Source organism: Saimiri boliviensis, chromosome 3 (genome assembly GCF_048565385.1).
Source record: "Saimiri boliviensis isolate mSaiBol1 chromosome 3, mSaiBol1.pri, whole genome shotgun sequence".
In the NCBI taxonomy this organism is placed as follows: Eukaryota; Metazoa; Chordata; class Mammalia; order Primates; family Cebidae; genus Saimiri; species Saimiri boliviensis.
The window spans coordinates 76,733,072-76,756,025 of NC_133451.1; the positions used below are offsets into that span (position 1 = coordinate 76,733,072).

The following is a 22,954-nucleotide window of genomic DNA, read 5'->3' on the forward strand; positions in this document are numbered from 1 at the left end:
TCAGCCTGGTGAATGAAGGCTTGTGACGGCCAGGCATTTCTGCTACGCCTAAGCGCGGACAGTATTGGCTGAAAGGTAGGGGAAAGTGTGGTTGGAATCTTCCCCCAGGGAAGGGAGTGACAGATACTCAGCCGCAGGGTTTCTGTGCCAGGGAGATGGCGGCTGAATGGGTTAGACAACCCGTGGAGAGAGCTTCCTACTCTCGGGATAAGCAAGATTGAGCCCTACAGCTGTAGGCCGTCCGGGAAACAGGTGTGGGAGCCTGAAGTAGCGCCCACGGCTGCTGGGTGCGCGCTGCATTTTCCAGTCCTTGGACGCGCCTCCCAAGAGGTCGTTTTACACCCACACAAACGAGACCTTCTCAAGCGTCCCAGATACGTCAGCAGTTCATTCTGCGGGTGAAGAAAACATTAACATTTTGCAGATGAAAACTCTCCTCCTGAAAGGACCTTTGCTGAGTGCTGGAGGAGGCGGGGCGCCGGGAAGTAGGGAGGCCGCCCAGGAGGCTGCGGCGCTCGGGGTCCAAGTCCTGCCACGGAGCTTCCCCGTTGGGTGACGGAGGAGGCGGGGCGAGGGCAGCGCGCAGAAATAGGGCGCTGGGTGCCCGAGCGCAGCTAGGCTCCAGCACGGCCCGCAGCCCGGTGCCAGCTCAGCTGGCCACCGGTGTGCCAAAGTGCGGTGCTCCCGCAGGGATCCTGGCTCGGGAAGGGCCTCCGTGAGTCATCTGCTGAGTTGTCGCAATCGCCACCCAGAGGAAATCGGGCACCGGCTGGGGCGCGTTCCTGGCTGCGCCCGCGTGCTCTACCCGCGCTGCGGTGTCCCTCCGCTCCACCGCAGCTCCGGCCTCTCGCTCGCGCTACCCAGGTCTGCGGCGGCTTCAGCCTAGACCTGGGCCGCCAGCGGAGAAACAGTTAACTGGCAGGGGCGAGGAGGAGCCCCGGGAGGAAGGAAGGATATTGCCGTAATCCTGAAAGTTTTTTCCTTCCTCTCTTCTCTGCGAGGTGAGTGCCGAGCTCGGCGCTGTGCTCCCGGAGCTCCCGCGGGACTGCCTGAGGACAGGGACTGCTGTGGCGCTCGGCCCTCCGCTGCGGACCTCTGCTGAGTGGGTGCGCCGAGCCATGGAGGGAGCAGAGCTGGCCGGGAAGATTCTTTCCACCTGGTTGACGCTGGTTCTCGGCTTCATCCTTCTGCCTTCGGTCTTCGGAGTGTCTCTGGGCATCTCCGAGATCTATATGAAGATCTTGGTGAAAACTTTAGAGGTGAGTGCCGAGAGGGATGTGGCCGGCCCCACACCGCTGCGGGCTGAGAACGCGGGGGTGCAGTTCTCAAGGTCGGTGGTCGCGGGTCAGGGGTGTGTGTGTGCGCCTGTGCATGCGTGCGTGACTTTCGGTTCCTTGTCCGCAGTAGTGCGGAAAGCAGCATCTCGGCTTCTTTCGCGGAGCTAGAGGGATCTAGGCTGAAACCACTGGACCACCCTGTTGTTTCTCTGGTTGAAGGCAAAAAATCACTCCACTCCCGGAGCATCATTATTATTTTACTGATTAGAATAACAATACAACCAACTTTTTGTGTCAGGATTTGCTTGTATCCATTATGCGGTGCTGTTGCAGCGTCACCCTCTAGCTTTTACCGCCCCAGGTTTCAGAGGTCCTTTTGTGTACTCCGGCATCCTGTTCAGAAAGGCATCATGTTCTTCTTTATGCCCAAGATAAGAGACCAATTGCTGGATAGCAGAAAGAAATCTGATTTTATTTTAGTGGAGTCATGGATATTTTATCTAACCAACAGTACTTGAAATACCATTGAAAAGGTATATATTCTTTGACCTCAGATCTCCCTACACTCCTATTTCTAAATTCTGCAAAGAAAAATGTTAGATGCAAGTGGGCCTGGCAGAGAACAACTGGAGCTTACTCTTAGGGTTTTATTAAGTGTCAAAAGGCTGGGTAGGGCAGTGGGGGCAGGAGCTATCCCCCTCTTACAGACAGAGAAACTGAGAGCCAGAGTTCAGTGGTTTGTCTGAATTAAGTATTACAAACAGGAGTATTAAAATTTTTTAAAATAATATATATATATATATATATATATATATATATATATATATTTTTTTTTTTTTACATAAGAGACAGGGTTTTGCTATCTTGGCCATGCTGGTCTTGGAACTCCTGCCCTTAAGCAATCTTCTTGCCTTCCCCTCCCAAAGTGCTGGTATTACAGGCGTGAGCCCCATGTCTGGCCTGAAACAGGAGTCTTAACTGAGAAGGAAGTTCTGAAGCCTAGTGGTTAGGCCTAGAGACCCTGCGTACAGGTTTGCTTAGATTTGACACCAAAATTGCAGCTCTGTTTCTTAAAATGTGACCTAACAGAGGTCATCTACTCTTGTGCCTCATTTTCTTCATCTGTAAAACAGGAGTAACAATAACTCCTATTTCCATAGGGTTGTCCCAATGAGTTAAAATGTGTCAAGCACCTTAGAAGGCTGTCTGCGCCTGCTATGTGAATGTTTGCTGCTATTCAAAGAATAATATGATTACTGAGATTCTAGCATTCATGGTGCCTTCTAATAAGTTTGGTTTCCATTTCTGTGACCTTATTTTCTCTCTGCCCTCAGGACATGGCTTTATCTGCTCTTCTTCCTTAGCTAATTGGGTGGCTCCCAGGTATACATCTCTAACTCACTGGACACTGTCTTGGACTTGCTAACCTCCTCTATTGCCCTAGACCCTTGTTTGTGACTGTTCCTTTGCATGGTCTTTGAAGTTATATGTGATTCTTCCTCCTCAGCCCTTGTGTTTTTAAAATTATATTGTTTCTACTTGGGAGCTATTTCTGTGTGTTTTTTTGTTTTTCTTTTCGGAGACAGGGTCTTGCTCTGCCACCCAGGCTGGAGAGCAGTGGCACCATCTTGGCTCACTGAAACCTCCACCTCCTGCCTCAGCCTCCAAAATAGCTGGGACTACGGGCGTATACCACCACACTCGGCTAAGTTTTGTATTTGTAGTAGAGATGGGGTTTCACCATGTTGGCCAAGCTGGTCTTGAACTCCTGACCTCAGGTGATCTGCCTGCCTCAGCCTCCAAAGGGCTGGGATCATAGGCATGAGCCACTGCACCCAGCTATTTCTCAGTTTTAAACTCTTCCTGACTTTACATTCTGAGCTGGGTCACATTATGCTGTCAATTTCTTAGCTGCCTCCTACTATTAGACCTTCTTCAGAATCCTCTCCTATAGAAGATGATCCTCTTTAACTGGTGTTCCCTCTTTCTCTGTACTCTGAAATGATCGAAATGTTCTCCCATGCAGCAATGTCTTTTGGAATTTATACCCTGTGTGAGATTGGTATAAAGGTAAATCACACTCACTGGCTTCCAGGGGCTCACTCCTGTCTGTTTTGCTTTAGTAACTCAAGGAACAGCTAAGGAGGGAGGCCTTTTCCAGCTAGTTACTCTCAGCTGGAAAATTATTGTAATTGATAGGATGATCTCCAGTCCAGGATCTGACTTTCAGTTTGACAGGGCCACAGGTTTTAATTTTTGTCCTTCTGGACAACTCCAGAGCTGAACTTCTTGTCAGTCAAACTGTCAAGAATGCCAGTTTTCTAATTCTGTGGGAGAAATGAGATAGCTTGGAAACCAGGTAGGTGGCACATAAGGAACCACCCTGTCTGCTGAGACTAAGTTATTAGGTCAGAGAGATGCTTGCTGTATGTGGAATTTGAATATAGATTCACTGTGTGAGCCAGCTCTGATTTGTTGGTTGTGGCTGCCTGGAACTCCTATGTTTGGGAGCATCTGAGCTCATCAGGAAAGAGAACTGTGATCTCATAGTGATTTCTGCTTTAGGTACAGGAGAAGGGAACAATAACCCAAGAACTTCCATCCTTCAACTAGAACAATGTTAGATGTTTCAAAGACATTTTTTAGACTGGGGTTAATATGGTGGATTGTTTTTCTCAACTATAGAACTAATTCCTTAAAGTATTATGCTGATGTTTAGTGTTAGAACATCTTCAGTGCTGGACAAATACCCTGCCTTTCTGTGGGTTCCATTGAAGGCCCAGCCCTTGTATCACTTCTTGGTAAATTCTTAATTGATTTAGTTGGTTCTTTCTTTACATTTCATTCCCAAGAATATTCTTTGGACTCTGATCATAATTGTATATTTCTCAAGTTTCTTTGGTTATAATTTATGTATCCTTTAAAAAGATTATTTAGTTTTGTCCATGATATGTTTACTTTGTCAAGTTTTACTGTCAACGGGTGACTTTCTCATGACCACGAACTCAAATTCTAGAAGTTAGAATGAGTGTAGGGTACCTTCTAAATTGGTGATTTTGGTAATTGTTATTTGTTAACTCACTGAGCTTTATGCTCTTCTCTGACCCCTTCTTAACTCACTGGTTTAAGTAATAATCATTTATTGAGTGCTTACTTCATACTTTCTTCTGCATTGCTGAGTAGCTCTAGATGTATGCATAAGTTACTGATATGGCAAGATACTTGAGGGTGAGCCTTGAATACTTAGCTTAGAATAAGTTTAGTGAGCCGGGCGCGGTGGCTCAAGCCTGTAATCCCAGCACTTTGGGAGGCTGAGGCGGGTGGATCACGAGGTCGAGAGATCGAGACCATCCTGGTCAACATGGTGAAACCCCGTCTCTACTAAAGATACAAAAAATTGGCTGGGCATGGTGGCACGTGCCTGTAATCCCAGCTACTCAGGAGGCTGAGGCAGGAGAATTGCCTGAGCCCAGGAGGCGGAGGTTGCGGTGAGCCGAGATCGCGCCATTGCACTCCAGCCTGGGTAACAAGAGCGAAACTCCGTCTCAAAAAAAAAAAAAAAAAAAAGAATAAGTTTAGTGATTCTCCAAGCCAGTGATTTTCAAGGGATATATAATAATTTGTTGGGTATGTATGTTAATATTACTCTTTATATTTAATAAAATTGTTTTAGGAATACAAATTATGAAAAGTAAAACTTGGCTGGATCATGCCTGTAATCCCAGCACTTTGGGAAGCTGAGGCAGGCAGATCCCCTGAGATCAGGAATTTGAGACCAGCCTGGCCAACATGGTGAAACCCCATCTCTACTAAAAATACAAAAATTAGCTGAGCGTGGTTGTGTGCACCTGTAATCACAGCTACTCAGGAGGCTGAGGCAGGAGAATCGCTTGAACCCAGGAGGCAGAAGCTACAGTGAGCCGGGATCACGCCACTGCACTCCAACCTGGGCGACAGAGAAAGACTCAGTCTCAAAAAAAAAAAGAAAAAAAAAAAAGTTACGCCGGGCGCGGTGGTTCAAGCCTGTAATCCCGGCACTTTGGGAGGCCGAGGTAGGTGGATCACAATGTCGAGAGATCGAGACCAACCTGGTCAACATGGTGAAACCCCGTCTCTACTAAAAATACAAAAAATTAGCTGGGCATGGTGGTGCGTGCCTATAATCCCAGCTACTCAGGAGGCTGAGGCAGGAGAATTGCTTGAACCCAGGAGGCGGAGGTTGCAGTGAGCCGAGATCACGCCATTGCATTCCAGCCTGGGTAACAAGAGCGAAACTCCGTCTCAAAAAAAAAAAAAAAAAAAAGTTAGACTTAAAGCCGTTTCTTTTTGGTGAATTTTGGATTTTGGACAACTACCTTTTTCTCTCTAAGAGGATTTGGAAATTAGGTGGAAAGAGAACTTGATTGATAAGTGTCTTTCAACTTTCCTCGTAGGGCAGAGAGTGAGGGTTGTTAAAAGCCACTTTTGTACTTGAGGACCCTTTTGCTGACAGAGCTGTCTCTTTTGTGATGTCTTGAGGCAGATGTGTTCCTAGATACCCCTGTAAGAGATTCAGAACCTCAAGAAGAGATATTCTGTCTTTGTATTTGGGTTGGTCTGATTGACTAGAGAAGCTGACATGGTAAAAGAGAAATAGCAATTTATAGGGAGAGGCATTGACAGTCTGGAAAAAACTGGCAGTTTCGGGGGCCTAAAATGTAGACTATACGGAGGAGGAGGTGACTTTGTGGCCTATTGTGTTGGAGGCAGCAGCTACATTGCCTGCTTCAGCCTTTACAGCCACGCTTGATATTGTCCTTGTTTTATTTTTATTTTATTTCTTTTTTTGTGAGACAGAGCCTTGCTGTGTCACCCAGCCTGAATGCAGTGGCACCATCAGCTCACTGCAACCTCTCCCTCCCAGATTCAAGCAATACTCCTGCCTCAGCCTCCTGAGTAGCTGGGATTACAGGCACAAGCTACCATGCCTGGCTAAGTTTTGTATTTTCTTATAGACAGGGTTTCACTATGTTGGCCAGGCTGGTCTCCAACTCTTGCCCTCAAGTGATCCATCTGCCTTGGCCTCTCAAAGTGCTGAGATTACTGGTATGAGCCACCATGCCTGCCTTGTCCCTGTTTTAGAGATGATAAAATGGATGCCCCAAGACGTTAAAGTCTCTTATCTGAGATGATTACTAAAGTCAGGAATTGGCAGAACTGCAATTCAAATGTACATCTATCTAGCTGCAAGGCTCAGGCATGTTTTTAGGTTAACTGGAGAGTTAACCTATGGAACAAAAGGGTTTTCTAGTGCAAATTCCCTTAGGCATTAAATGTCTGCTTCTTCAACCTTAACACTTGCATATCTTTTTTTTTTTTTTTTTTTTTTTTTGAGGCAGGGTCTCCCCGTCACCCATCTTGGAGTGCAGTGGCATGATCACAGGCCACTGGAGCCTTGACCTCCTGGGCTCAAGCAATCCTCCCGCCTCAGCCTCCTGAGTTGCTGGGACAACAAATGTGTACCACCAGGCTCAGCTAATTTTAAACATTTATTTTGTAGAGACAAGGTTTCACACTGATGCCCAGGTTGGTCTCGAACTCCTGGGCTCAAGCGATCTTCCTGTCTTGGCCTCACAAAGTATTGTGATTATAGGCATGAGCCACTGTGCCTGGCCTAAAGTTTGCTTATCTTAACACAGTGATTGTGCTATGTAGGATAGGTCTTCAGAGCTATCATTTCAGGAGAAATGCATTCTGAAACTTGTCTGGTGCCAAAACATGGAGTGCTTTTGAGCACATCATGCTATTTGAGGAATGTCACTGTATTGGTTTGCTAGAGTTGCCATAATGAAGTACCACAGACTGGTGGCCTAAACAACAGAAATTTTTTTCTCAGTTCTGGAAGGTACAGGTTCAAGATCTAGGTGTCGGCAAATTTAGTGTCGTTCTGAGGCCTCTCTCCTAGGCTTGCATGTGGCTACCTTCTAGCAAGAAGGTGTAGTGTCCTCACACGGCCCTTTCTGTGCTCACATCCTGTGTGTCTATTTGTGTGTCCAGGTTTTCTCATCTTACAAGGACATCAGTCAGATAGGATTAGGGCCCACCCTAAGGGCTTTATTTTAACTTAGTCACCCTTTAAAGACTCTGTCTGCAAATATAGTCACATTCTGAGGTGCTAGGGGTTAGAGCTTCAATATATGAATTTTGGAGGGACATAGTTCAGCCCACAACAGGCACAGAATACCAGCATTTTTCATCACATGAGCATGGAATAATAGTTCTAGTCTAAGGTAACTACCATTTGTATAAAATATAAACTCACCCACCCACAAGGAAAAATGGTGAGTCTGAGATTAACCATGATTGACTGTTCACAAAATTTTATTTTAATCGTATCTTGGGTGGATTACTTATAAATGATAATAGGCGCTAAAGCTTTAAATAAAAAACTATGGAAATCAACAGTTACCTCAGTTGAGAAAAGCTGAGTGGTATTAGTCCAGAGTTTGAGAACTCCTGTACTAAATCTGCGAAAGATAACAGGATGCAATCAGATTAAGACTGAGTGTTATTATTTAGTCACTTGTCACTGGAAGCTTGAAAGATTGGCCTCTATTTATAGGCTGTTCTCTAAGTGCAAATGGCATGTTCCTGTTTGGCTCTGTGGGTTGTTTTGCAGGGGTTCTGACGTAGTCAGATGTCATGCGTTATTCCCTGACCTTCATGTACGTGTTAGGTTATTTATTCTCTATCAGTTACGTTCTTATTTGTTTGAAAATTTTTTTAACCTCTCCAATCAACAAACTCTTTTGAGTCTAGTAATAACTAAGGTTTTTGACTTGGCATATTAACAAATCTGTCTCTGGGCTGGGAGTGGTAGGTCACTATAATCCTAGCACTTTGGGAGGCTGAGGAGGGTGAATTACCTGAGGTGAGGAGTTCGAGACTACCCTGGCCAACATAGTGAAACCCCAACTCTATTAAAAATACAAAAAATAGCCAGGCGTGGTGGGTGCCTGTAGTCCCAGCTACTTGGGAGGCTGAGGCAGAAGAATTGCTTGAACCCAGGAGGCAGAGGTTGCAGTGAGCTGAGATGACACCATTGCACTCCAGCCTGGGCAACAAGAGCAAAACTACCTCTCAATACATACATACATACATACATATATACATACATACATACATACATACATAATAAAAAATAAATAAATTTATCTCTGGCTGAACATGGTGGCTCATACCTGTAATCCCAGCACTTTGGGGGAGGCTGAGGCCAGTGGATTGCTTGAGCTCAGGAGTTTGAGTGCAGTGCTTATATTCAATTATAATTATTACAATACTTTTTACCTCATATAATGCTCTTTTTCCCTCATCCTAAATTAGTCAGTTTAGACATGGATAACTTTTGAAATTATAATCCTCTAGATATCATATTAATTGCTTATTTTCTAACGAGAATAAGAGCCCTTGGGAATCTCTAGAATGATGACTTGAAAAGTTCACTAGTAGTTTTCAAACTATGATGTTAATAATAAATAATTTGGGAAATGTGTAAAACATGTATAGAGGAAAAAAAAATAACACCTTTGGGTACATTTCTTTATACTCCTAGGTACATTAAAAACAAAGCGAGAGTTGTTTTCTGGTTCTTAAATTCCCTCAAATCTGTAGATATTCATAATCATAACATTTTCTCTATGCATCTTTATAAGTAACCATGTGGACAGATGATTTTCTATAGTTAATGATTTCTTTTTCTTTCTTTTTGAGACAGAGTCTCACTCTGTCGCCCAGGCTGTAGTGCAGGGGCCCTGTCTCCACTCACTGCAACCTCTGCCTCCCAGGTTCAAGCAATTCTGCTTCAGGCTCCAGAGTAGCTAGGATTGTAGGCATGGATTACCATGCCTGGCTAATTTGTGTAGTTTTTAGTAGTGATGGGGTTTCGCCATGTTGGCCAGGCTAGTCTTGAACTCCTGACCTCAAGTGATCTGCTCACCTTGGCCTCCCAAAGTTCTGGGGTTACAGGCATGAGCCAATTGTGTTCTAGTTAATGATTTCATCCAGTCCTTTCCAGCTTTCCAAGTCTGTGCTGCCTCTTTCTGTAAGCTTATTTCTGATGCATTTTTGAGTGTACCTTAGCCCTGAATGTCTAATTTATTGTGAAAATAATCATTGCACTTTATGTCCTAAACTTAGGCCCTTACATGTGTCATCTTGTTTAATGTGACAGCAACCCTATGGGATAGGATCTATTATCCTGATTTTACAATGAGGAAATGAAGGCCTATAGAGAAGAAGTAATTTCAAACCCAGATATTCTTGATGCCATGACCTGTACTCATGCCCCCCATGCTTCACAGCCTTTTAAAGGAGTAATTTATTAAGAGACTGATGCGTGTGAGGTAGTTAAGAAAGGGTAAATATTGTCCTTTCCACATCTTATTAGGGCATTATCAATAACTGATAGAAAAGTATACTTGGGACTTGGAACACTGCTACATCAGAGATTCACTGGGGTATCTCTTTAGTTCAGATACTGCCAGAGCTTAATGTTTAATTTCACTTCTGTATAATCATAGTTGAAGTACTTTATGTTGTGTTTGTGGGACAGTTTAAATTAATATTTCTTGTTTTTGAACAGTGGGCCACGATACGAATTGAAAAAGGAGCCCCAAAGGAGGCGACTCTTAAAAACTCTGCTTCTGTTGGTGAGTCTTCCTTTTCATAATGATTGTTACCATATTCAAATTGGGTAGGTTTACATGTGATTTTCAATGTATGTTCTCAAAATACTCTTTTCTGCTGAAGGCTAATTGGTAATACATAAAATGAAAAATAATTTTCTTGCAAAATAAGTTTAGGAATCATCACCGACTATACTTTCCTTTTGGAGAGTACTATTGCATACTAATAAAGGCTCAGAAAAGTCCTGCAATAAAGAAACATGCTTGGCCAGGTGCAGTGGCTCACACCTGTAATCCCAGCACTTTGGATGGCTGAGGCAGGCAGATTGCTTGGGCTCAGGAGTTCAAGACCAGCTTGGTCAACATGGTGAAATTCTGTCTCTACAGAAAATACAAAAATTACCTGGACATGGTGGTGTGCACTTATAGTCCCAGCTACTTGGGGTGGGGCTGAGGTGGGAGGATCACTTGAACTCTGGCAGTTGAGAATACAGTGAGCCATGATCATGCCACTGCACTCTGGCTTGGGCAACACAGTGAGACCCTATTAAAAAAAAAAGTCCAACTATTAAACACTTCATTAGAAGGAATTTATCTTCTGGAAGCTTTTCTAAAAGGAATCGTTGAAATTGTATTGTATAATGAGTTTTGGAAATAACAAAATATTAGACTGAAAACATTTGAGCATTTTTGTATAATTGGATTATGATTTTCTTTCTTTTCATTTTTTGAGATAGAGTCTTGGCTTACTGCAGTCTCCACCTCCTGGGTTCAAGCGATTCTTCCTCAGCCTCCTGAATAGGTGGAATTACAGGTGTGCACCACCATGCCTGGCTAATTTTTTATTTTTAGTAGAGAGGGAATTTCGCCATATTGGCCAGGCTGGTCTGGAACTCCTGACCTTGTGATTTGCTTGCCTCAGCCTCCCAAAGTGCTGGGATTACAGGCATGAGTCACCATGCCCGGCCACAAAGTGTTTCAATTTGGTAGGTGATGGGATTAAAAAAAAATCACTAGATGAGAGTGTCCAGTAGCATGGGTTTAGTTGCTGTTTTTTTTTGCTAGCCTATATGGAAATGAGAACTTTTTGAATATTTACACTTTTTTGATTACTATTTTTATTGTAATTTTTGTCAAATGTCTGCTTTTTGTGTTTTCGATGTTTGTCTTTTCCATGATGTCTCCAGGAAAGAATGGAAGTGAATAGGAAGAGAAAATATAAATCATAATATTTTAGAGTAAGGCTGATACCTGTAAAATTTGTCATATTTAATGCAGAGTGTCTACCATTCCTTTTAGCCTGTGAAATTAGAAATTGACTCTCATAGTTACGGAACATCTGCAACATGTAGGGTTAACAAAGGATTTAAAGTTGATTGAATCATGGTCCCTGTGGGGAGACAGGCATCGGACCAACCACTGTCATAAATACTGAAATAGATGCATAAGCAAAGGACAGTGTGAGATCTAATTTCAGCTCTGATATGTACTACTTTCATCTCTGCTAATCTCACAGCTGTGCATGGCATGCAACTCTGCTCCTCTCCTGACTTTGTGCTTAGGTATCCAGGAGTACTTAATTCCCCTGGGTATTAAGTAAGGGGTGTGTGCCCTGTTGCTACATACTAGTATATGGAGTCATGGGAGAAGCAGGGTCACAATCCTAGACAGACTAATAGAGGGTGATGATGAAACATTTAGTACTTGTGTGCTTGGCTAGTGCAGTTTTTGGCCTTAAGAGCACCACATCTCTGTTCCAGCCAAAGTTTAGGCAAGGGACACAGGCAGGCCAAGGACCCTAGGGGTATGGGTACAATTTAGAGATGTCTCTGAATTATACAGTCCTGAAAACAGATTTTGAGGAGCTGAGAGGGAGAGTTACACTTATTTTCTGCACTGAAAAACTTCCTTCTGCTGGTCTTTCAATTAGTGAAACACATTTTTTTTGAAATGCATTTCGAGTCTCCATTCCCAGTTGAATCCCTCTTGTACTGTATTTCTTCTATGCTTTTATTGAATAAGCCAGCTGAAAGCTGAGCCTAGGCAAATTATTATCTTTGTGGTTAAGTAATTCTCTTCTGTCTTTAGCCATAGTCTGCTGTGTCTTTTATTTAAAAGCTGTTTAATTTATTGAGCTTCAGATATGATTATGCATAAATCTCGTTAAGAAGCTCCATTATTGCACCTTCACTTTCCTCTTTTTCTTCTTTTATTTGTTTTGTTTTGAGATGGGGTCTGCCTATATTGTGCCAAATTCCCGGCCTCAAGCAATCCTCCTGCCTCAGCCTCCCAAAGTGCTGAGATTACAGCCATGAGCCATAGGGCCTGGCCATACCTTACTCTTCTAAGCTTGAGGACTTTTCCTCATTGTTAACACAATGATAAAGGTAAATCTTTTCCCCACTTAAGGTAACTCTGTTATTCTGAGAACTGAACTTCCGTGGGGAATATATAGTTACCCGTCTACTCTAGTTTTGTCCTCTGAAAGCAGTAGTGCTAGAGCCACAGCATAGAAGGTTAGGACAAGAAAACACAAGAATAATGGCTCATTTGCTTCTTTGTATCAGCTGTGCTTTTGTCGCTTCAGCCATAGGACAAATGCATGTTCTCGGACCCTGGGACTTGGTCTGACTGAGATCTTAGCAATTTTTATTTTAGCCTGTTGTAAATATACAAAGGATTGTTTGACTGTTTTTTTCTTCTTTCCGAATTCTTTGGGAAAGAAGATCGTTTGACGTTTAAGAGGCACCAGCCTTACTTTTGGGCATCTGATTTCCAGGGATTATGATGCTATTAGGTTTAAATCGGTTCGTAGCTTTGATAGTAATTGTGATTAATATTAGTAATTATGTAATTTTAGTGACTCAAGAAGAATTCCACTCTAATTGCCTTATGACACTAGGACATTTTAAATGATTACCAAGAAAAGTCAGCAAGCCTGAATAAAGGCCTGCATTTACCTGGGAGTGAGTCATAAACACCACAAATATGCAGAGGCGGAGGCTTGTCCTTTTGGCATTATTCCCTTAGAGGTTGATGCTGGCATGACTCAGCATTGTTGGCCACAAAGTGCACGCAGCCATCGCAAGTCCTGCACTGTGCCCTGCTCCAACAGCACCACACAGGAAGACTGTGATCGCATGGCCGGCTGTTGATTTAGCCCCTGTGCTAAATTTCTCTCAGTCTTGTATCTCATGTCCCCAAGCCTCTGCCCCTTTGTCCACCTAAATGCTCAAAAAGGACAAGGTGCTAAGGTGAAACTTCTGTTGCTATGCCTATTCAGAGAAAATTCAGGTTGCCTAACACGGTCCTCTAATTTTACTTTGGGAATTTTTTTCTGTGAAGCAATTGAGTAGCCAGTTGAAATCCTGTGTATATTGGTTACATGAACATTAATAACATCTTATACATTCACAGAAAATATGGGATCGTATTTTGTGACAGAAGTTTGAGGAATATCAAGTCAGGTGGGGTCATGCATGCCTATAATCCCAGATACTTGGGAGGCTGAAGTGGGAGGATCTCAAGTTTGAGCCTACCCAGGGCAAAATATTGAGACCCATAAAAAAAAAAAAAAAAAAAAGAAATTTGAGGAGTATTTTTATATACTTATTTTGTCTTGGGCAGGCTATTTTTGATAGTTTAAATTAGCTAACTTGATTTAATGGTGTAAACTCTGTGAATACAAACCAGTATGTGTTGCCCTCAAGAATATGAAGTACAATGCATCTAATGGGGTTATCTTATTGATAAAATACAGGAACTTGTCTAGCTACTTGTAGAGAGCAATACAATCCAGTTATGTGGTTGGAAGGATTATAGATTGAGGCTTTCTTTTTTATTTTGCATGTGTGTATATACATGTAATTATTATGTATTAGTATATGAAATATATATTATTATTATTATTATTATTATTATTATTATTATTTTTACGATGAGGTCTCACTCTGTCACCCAGGCTAGAGTTCAGTGGCACAATCTTGGCTTACTGCAACCTCAGCTCCTGGATTTATTGATTTTTTTTCAAGGGTTTTTTGTGTCTTTATCTCCTTCAGTTCTGCTCTGATATTAGTTATTTCATCTCTTCTGCTAGCTTTTGAGTTGTTTTGATCTTGCTCCCCTAGCTGTTTCAATTTTGACAATAGGGTGTTGATTTTAGATCTTTCCTTGCTTCTCATATGGGCATTTGTTGCTATAAATTTCCCTCTAGACACTGCTTTAACTGTGTCCCAGAGATTCTGGTACGTTGTGTTTTTGTTCTCACTGGTTTCGAAGAACATCTTTATTTCTGCCTTCATTTCATTGTTTATCCAGTTGTCATTCGGGAGCAAGTTGTTCAGTTTCCATGTAGTTGTGCAGTTTTGTGTGAGTTTCTTAATCCTGAGTTCTAATTTGATTGCACTGTGGTCTGAGAGACTGGTTGTTATGATTTTCGTTCTTTTGCATTTGCTGATGAGTGATTTACTTCCAAATATGTGGTCAATTTTAGAGTAAGTGCAATGTGGTGCTGAAAAGAATGTATATTCTGTGCATTTGGGGTGGAGAGTTCTGTAGATGTCCATTAGGTTTACTTGGTCCAGGTCTGCATTCAAGTCCTGGATATCCATGTTGATTTTCTGCCTTGTTAATCTCATATTGACAGTGGAGTGTTAAAGTCTCCCACTATTATTGTGTGGGAGTCTAAGTCTCGTTGTAGGTTGTTAAGAACTTGCCTTATGTATCTGGTGTTCCTGTATTGGGTGCATATATATTTAGGATAGTTAGCTATTCTTGTTGCACTGATCCTTTTACCATTATGTAATGCCCTTCTTTGTCTCTTTTGATCTTTGTTGGCTTAAAGTCTGTTTTATCAGAGACTAGGATTGCAACCCCTCATTTTTTTTTGCTCTCCATTTGCTTGGTAAATCTCCCGTCCCTTTATTTTGAGTCTATGTGTATCTTTGCACATGAGATGGGTCTCCTGAATACAGCACACCTATGGATCTTAACTTTTTATTCAGTTTGCCAGTCTGTGTCTTTTGATTGGTGCATTTAGGCTACTTACATTTAAGGTTAATATTGGTTTTTTTTTTTTTTTTTGAGATGGAGTTTCGCTCTTGTTACCCAGGCTGGAGTGCAATGACGCGATCTCGGCTCACCGCAGCCTCTGCCTCCTGGGTTCAAGCAATTCTCCTGCCTCAGCCTCCTGAGTAGCTGGGATTACAGGCACTCGCCACCATGCCCAGCTAATTTTTTTAGTATTTTTTTAGAGACGGGGTTTCACCATGTTGACCAGGATGGTCTCGATCTCTTGACCTCGTGATCCACCCACCTCGGCCTCCCAAAGTGCTGGGATTACAGGCTTGAGCCACCGTGCCTGGCCTTAAGGTTAATATTGTTATGTGTGAATTTGATCCTGCCATTTTGATGCTAGCTGGATGTTTTACCCGTTAGTTGATGTGTTTTCTTCATTGTGTCGATGGTCTTTACCATTTGGTACATTTTTGCAGTGTCTGGTACTGGTTGTTCCTTTCAATGTTTAGTGCTTCTTTCAGGAGCTCTTGTAAGGCAGTTCTGGTGGTGACAAAATCTCTCACCAATTGCTTGTCTGTAAAGGATTTTATTTCTCCTTCACTTATGAGGCTTAGTTTGGCTGGATATGAGATTCTGGGTTGAAAGTTTTTTCTTTAAGGATGTTGAATATTGGCCCCCAATCTCTTCTGGCTTGTAGGGTTCCTGCTGAGAGATCTGCTGTGAGTCTAATGGGCTTCCCTTTGTGGGTGATCTGACCTTTCTCTCTGGCTGCCCTTAGCATTTTTTTTTTTTTTAACAGCGACCTAAGGATTTTATGCAGAAATACCCTTAGCATTTTCTCCTTCATTTTAACCCTGGTGAATCTGATGATTATGTGCCTTGGGGTTGCTCTTCTTAAGGAGTATCTTTGTGGTGTTCTCTGTATTTCCTGGATTTGAATGTTGGCCTGCCTTGCTAGGCTGGGGAATTTCCCCTGGATAATATCCTGAAGAGTGTTTTCTGGCTTAGATTCATTCTCCTGGTCACATTCACATACACCAATAAAGTGTAGATTAGGTCTTTTCATATAATCCCATATTTCTTGGAGATTTTGTTCATTTCGTTTCATTCTTTTTTCTCTAATCTTGCCTTCTTATTTTATTTCATTGAGTTGATCTTCAATCTCTGATATCCTTTCTTCTGCTTGATCGATTTGGCTATTGAAACTTTTGTATGCTTCACAAAGTTCTTGTGCTGTGTTTTTCAGCTCCATTAAGTCATTTATATTCTTCCCTAAGCTGGTTATTCTAGTTAGCATTTTGTCTAGCCTTTTTTCAAGGTTTTTTGTCTCTTTGCATTGTGTTAGAACAGGTTACTTTAGTTCAGAGATGTTTGTCTGAAGCCTGCTTCTGTCAATTCATCTCCACCTCCATTCTGTTTTGTTCCCTTGCTGGTGAGGAGTTGTGATCCTTGGAAGAGGAGAGGCATTCTGATCTTTGATTTCATTCTTTTCGTGCTGGTTTCTTACCATCTTCATGATCTTTGAAGTTGGTGATTTTGGATGGTGTCTCTGAGTGGACATCCTTTCTGTTGATGTTGAAGTTATTTCTTTTTGTTTTTTAGTTTTCCTTCTAACAGTCCCCTTTGCTGTAGGACTGCTGGAGGTCCACTCCAGACCTTGCTTGCCTGGGAATCACCTGTGGGGGCTGCAGCACAGCAAGGATTGCTGCCTGATCTTTCTTCTGGTAGCTTTGTCCCAGAGGGGTACCCACCAGTTGTCAGGCAGAGCTCTCCTGAATATGGCATCTTTTTGGTTATTCAGGGTTCAGGGAGTCATTTGAGGAGGCATTCTGCCCCTTGTCTGCCTGCAGGGGTGCTGCTGGGCTGCCACAGGGTGAATTCAGCTGCTGTGTAAGCTTCCTCTGGCTTTTGTTTACACAGGTAAGATCAGCTATGGCAGACGCAACTTCCCCTCACTGAGCTCCATTGTCCTGGGTTGAGCTCAAACTGCTGTGCTGGGTGCCAAACTCTTGAGCAAGAGGGCTTCAGTTTGCCGGTCTTTGTTGGGGTGGGAGCTGCCAAGCCGTATCACCTGTTTGTCTGCTTTATCTCCCCCTCTTTCTGGGGAGCAGGGAGTTCTGTCCGGCAGGTACGCTTGGCGCTGGTCCAGAACGTCTGACCAGATCTGTGCTGACAACCCGCAGCGTGGCAGGCTGGAGCTGCCTCTCAGATATGTGCTAGTAACTCATGGCCCTTTGTAGCCTGTCGGGTATCTCCTTGTCTGTGGGTTGCAAAGGTGATGGGGATGCGCAGTATCTGAACTGAAGTAGCGAGGGGAAGGAAGAGTCCCTGATTCTCCATCCAGTTGCACTTCCAGGATGGGGCAGTGTCCCGCCCTGCCTCAGTTTGCCCTCCTTGGGCTACACCCACTGTCCAACCAGTCCCATTGAAATGAACCTGGTACCTGGGTTGGAAATGTGGAGATTGCTCGCCTTCTGCTTTGCTTTCTCTGGGAACTGCGCTCCGGAGCTGTTCCTATTTGGCCATCTTGGTGAAAATCCCTTAAATTCATTTTTTATTAAAACTTTTTTTGCTGTTTGTTTTTTTTTGGTAGAGAGTGGTCTTGCTGTGTTGCCCAGGCTGATGTCAAACTCCCAGTCAAAGTGATTCTCCTCCCTTGGCCTCCCAAAGTTCTGGGATTACAGGTGTTAGCCATCACCCTGAGCTGGGAGTGGTTATCTTTTGGAGGGAGGGCAACAGGTGGTGAGGAAGGGCTCTAACTGTATCTGTAATTTTTTTTTCTTTAAAATATATCTAGGCTGGGGCCCAGCACAGTGGCTCACATCTGTAATCCTCACACTTTGAGAGGCCAAGGCAGGCAGATTACCTGAGGTTGGGAGTTTGAGACCAGCCTGACCAACATGGAGAAACCCCATCGTTACTGAAAATACAAAATTAGGTGGGCATGGTGGCACATGCCTGTCATTCTAGCTACTAGGGAGGCTGAGGCAGAAGAATCGCTTGAACCTGGGAGGCAGAGGTTGTGGTGAGCCAAAATCAGGCCATTGCATTCCAGCCTGGGTAACTAGAGCAAAACTCTGTCTCAAACACACACACACACACACACACACACACACACACACACACACACACACCTGGGCTGGGAGTGGTGGCTCATGCCTGTAATTCCAGTACTTTGGAAGGTCGAGATGGTGGGATCGTGAGGTCAAAAGATTGAGACCATCCTGGCCAACATGGTGACACCCTGTCTCTATTAAAAATACAAAAAATTATCTGTGCGTGGTGGTGTGCATCTGTAGTCCCAGCTATTCGGGAGGCTGAGGCAGGAGAATTGCTTGAACCTAGGAGGTAGAGTTTGCAGTGAGATTGTGCCACTACACTCTAGCCTGGTGACAGAGCGAGACTCAGTCTTAAAAGAAAAATTTATATATACCTGAAGCAAGTATAACAAGGAATATCTTTTTTCCTTTGTCAACTCATTTTTGGGGGGTTAAATTTATATTGTAATCATAAAAAATAGAAAACTCCAGCCAAATAAAACATCAATAATCATTCTGTCAAGTAGAACTAGCTATATATGAATGGAAGGTAGGTACCTTCTTGGGATGTGATCTGATGGTTACTTTTTCCAAAACACATCTCCATTCAGCCTGACCAGTGCCTGGAATTTCAACTGAAACCTATGGAACAAAGGAGTTTTTAATAAAAATACATGACCTCTAAGAGCTGGTTTTCTCATCCTCGGCACTACTGATACTTTGGATTGGGTAATTCTTTGTTGTGGGGAGAAGTCCTGTACAATGTGCGATGTTCAGCAGCATCTCTGACCTCTACCCAGTAGATGACAGACCGTAGCACACTCCCATTGCGACAACCAACAATGTGTGTACACTACAGGTGCACACAACCAACCCCGGCTAAGTTTTTACTTTTTGTAGAAGTGGGGTCTCATTATGTTGTTCAGACTTGTCTCAAAATCCTGGGTTCCAGTAATCCTCCCAAAGTGCTCAGATTAAAGACTGACTGTCTTATTTATTCAGGGAAGTTCTTTTCACTGTTGATAGGAGCAGACATATGGTAGCTAGTATCCATCATCTTGAAAATCCAGCTTATCCTTTTAGAAGTATTACCCAAACAAGCCTCCCCACCCTCTGCATATCTCCCGGTATCTTTTTTAATGGAGTCAGGGTTTCACTACGTTGGTCAGGCTGGTCTTGAACTCCTGACCTCAAGTGATCCACCTGTCTCGGCCTCCCAAAGTCCTGGGATTACAGGCATGAACCACCACGCCCGGCCCTTTCCTGGTATCTTTATCCCCCAGAAAAAAATCCCAATTAAAACTTCAAAGCTTTTTAAATTTTGTTTCTATGTTTTAGGCAAGAACCTATCAATAATAACAATCATAATCACCACCATTGTTGAACATTGGCCCCACTGTGCCAAATTATTTATTATATATGAGGGGATCTTGTTAATTGTCATTTTACTTGCTCTACATTGCATGGCTGGTCAAAGGCAGCTTGAAAAGAATCCCAGTTTTTCTGTTCTACTTAAAAGTCCCTGTTACCTCTTCCTATTACAGTACTCTCTCTCTTCTCTTCTTTTTTTGATCTTCTGAAACTTCCTACTACTCTCTTACTATGCCTTCCTTACTAGGTCCTCTGGTCCATACCTTCTGATTCTCCCTTTGATGTTTAAGGTGACTCTTCCACAAATGGAATGGAAGCTCCTTTTTTTTTGAGATGGGGTCTTGCTCTGTCACCCAGGCTGAAGTGCAGTGGTGTGATCTCGGCTCACTGCAACCTCTGCCTCCCCAATTCAAGGGATTCTCCTGCCTCAGCCTCCTGAGTAGCCAGGACTACAGGCATGTGCCACCATGCTTGGCTAATTTTTGTATTTTTAGTAGAGACTGGGATTTGCCATGTTGGCCAGGCCAGTCTCAAACTCCTGACCTCAGATGATCTACCCACCTCAGCCTCCCAAAGTGCTGGGATTACAGGTGTGAGTCACCATGCTCGACCTCCTTTTTTGAGAGTTGGCTTTGTCACACAAGAAGAAATATGTATTGGATTTCTGTCCTCTCCCCCTTTCCTGGCACATGGATCCTAGAACCTTTGGCATTTCTGCAGTGATAAGCAATAGTGTCTTTGTGTATGCTGATGAGATGACTGGTGGCTGGGAGCTCCTCGAAAGCCGCAGGATGGTGGCTGATTGCCAGGTGAGCCAAACATATGATTAGAGGGTTGGAACTTTCAGCTCCCCTCCACATTGCTCCCCAAAGGGCAGTGATTTAATCGATCATGCGATGTCGTGAAGTCTCTATAAAAACTCAAAAAGACAGGGTTTGGAGAACTTCTAGGTTGTTGAACACATCTAGGTGCCTGGTGGGAGGTGCACCCCAGCTTCATGGGAACAGAGGCTTCTGTGCTAGGGACCTTCCGCACCTTGTCATCTGTGCAGTCTTCATCTGGCTGTTCATTTGTCTGCTTTAAAATATCCTTTGTAATAAGTCAGCACTAGTAAGTAGTGTTACACTGAGTTCAGTGAGCCATTCTAGCAAGTGACTGAACCTGAGGAAAGGGGCTGTGGGAACCCTCAATTTATAGCTGGTAGATCAGCAGTACCAAAGGCTTGGACTTGTAATTGACACCTGAAGTGGAGGTGGTCTTTTGAACTGAGCCCTTCATTTGTGGGATTTGACTCTAAATCCAGGTAGATAGCGTCAAAATTTAATTGAATTATGGGACATCTAGCTGGTGTTAGAGAGTTGCTTGATGTGGGAGAAAACCCACACATCTGGGGTCACAGGAGTGTTTTGTGTTATGGTGAGAGTATAGCCGAAGAAAAGTCAAAAATAAAAATTTTTATTTATTATATAGTCACTTACCAGGACACTCATAACAGTTCATCCTCAAGACATCAATGAAATTTTTGAAGAAACAAATCTATTAAGAATATTATCATTACAGGCTGGGCGTGGTGGCTCATGCCTGTAATCCCAGCACTTTGGTAGGCTGAGGCAGGCAGATCATGAAATCAGGAGATTGAGACCATCCTGGCCAACATGGTGAAACCCCGTCTCTACTAAAATACAAAAAATTAGCTGGGCGTGGTGGTGCACACTTTTAGTCCCAACTACTCGGGAGGCTGAGGCAGGAGAATCACTTGAACCCGGGAGGCGGAGGTTGCAGTGAGCTGAGATCATGCCACTGCACTCCAGCCTGGCAACAGAGAGATAGTCCGTCTCAAAAAAAAAAAAGATTATTTAACATTCCAATCAAAGATACCGTACATAAATGACAAACCACAAGGGCTGACATTTTGAGTGAATTGATGGTTCATTTGACAGTGGAGTTTTATGAATGCATCTCTGTTGTGGGATTTTTTGTTTCATCAAATCAGCTGTTTCCAAATCAACAGAGATAACGTGGGCTGCCAGCCAAGATGTGTGTTGAGTGGGTTGTTAGGTTGGTAGTCACTGGCCAGTCGTGGTGGCTTACGCCTGTAATCCCAGCACTTTGGGAGGCCAAGGCTGGTGGATCACAAGATCAGCAGTTCAAGAACAGCCTGGCCAACATGGTGAAACCCCATCTCTACTAAAAATACAAAAATTAGCCAGGTGTGGTGATGTGTGCCTATAATCCCAGCTACTCAGGAGGCTGAGGCAGAATTGCTTGAACCTGGGAGGCTGAGGTTGCAGTGAGCTGAGATCTCACCACTGCACTCCAGTCTGGGTGACAGAGTGACTCTGTCTCAAAAAAAAAAAAAAAAAAAAAAAAAAAAAAAAAAAAAAAAGATGTTAGTTGTTAAAATGGAACTCCGTTGAGACCATTCTGGCCAATATGGTGAAACCTTATCTTTACTAAAATACAAAAAAATAGTCGGACATGGTGGTACACAGTTGTAATCCCAGCTACTGGGGAGGCTGAGGCATAGGCATGAGAATCACTTCAACCCATGAGGTGGAGGTTGCAGTGAGTCGAGATTGCACCACTGCACCCCAACCTGGGTGACACAGTGAGACTCCGACTCAGAAAAAAAGAAAAAAGGAAAAAAAAAACAGTAAAAAAAAAAAAGGAACTTTGCCTGTTAGTCTCTCTCTCTTTTCTTTTTGGCTGTTATTCTCAACAGTTTTTTTTTTTCTAGTGCTAACTGACAACAGGTTAGTGTCCACAGCTCCACCCCACCTCCATTTATGCATCAAAATTCGCTGTTAATTATGTGGTTAATACTTATATTTGGGGTTAAAATTTCCCTATTTTATAATCAGCATTGATTATTTTGTAAGTTTTTGGAGAACTACTGGAATATGTAATGATGAAAAAAGAAATAGATTTTCTCATCTACCTTTCCCCAAAAAAGTTAATTTACTTTTTCTAGCTTAGTGTTTGTCTTAGTCCACTCAGGCTGCTGTAACAAAATACCATGGACTGCGTGGCTTATAAACAACAGACATTGAGTTTTCACAGTTCCAGAGGCTGGAAAGCCCAAGCCAAGGCCCAGCTTCCTGGTTTGTACAGGGCTGTCCTTTTGCTGAAACCTCACATGATAGGAGGAGTGAGGAATCTTTTTAGGACCTTTCTTTTTTTTCTTTTTTTCTTTTCTTTTTTTTTTTTTTGAGATGGAGTCTCACTCTGTTGCCCAGGCTAGAGCACAGTGGTGCAATTTTGGCTCACTGCAACCTCTACCTCCTGGGTTCAAGCAATTCTCCTGGCTCAGCCTCCTGAGTAGCTGGGACTACCAGCTCGTGCCACTACGCCTGGCTAATTTTTTGTATTTGTAACAGATGGGGTTTCACCATGTTGGCCAGGATGGTCTCCATCTCTTGACCTTGTGATCTGCCTGCTTCGGCTTCCCAAAGTGCAGGGATTACAGGCGTGAGCCATGGCACCCGGCGGGACCTTTCTTATAAGGGCACTAGTCCCATTATAAGGTCTCCACCCTCATGATCTAATTACCTCTCAGGGATCCCAGCTCCAAACAGTCACATTGGGGATT

General features: G+C 43.3%; 1 protein-coding gene across 1 annotated transcript in view; it reads left to right on the plus strand.

The window, feature by feature from the left end:
• The first annotated feature begins 380 nt into the window (after positions 1-380).
• GPAT3 (glycerol-3-phosphate acyltransferase 3) overlaps positions 381-22,954 on the plus strand; it is a 67,587-nt gene continuing 45,013 nt past the window's right edge. Inside the window, exons 1-2 of the mRNA XM_003923973.4 lie at positions 381-1,259; positions 9,898-9,964. Of these exons, the coding sequence (XP_003924022.1) occupies positions 1,119-1,259; positions 9,898-9,964 (208 nt within the window). The 5' untranslated portion in view covers positions 381-1,118. The remainder of the gene's footprint in view (positions 1,260-9,897; positions 9,965-22,954) is intronic.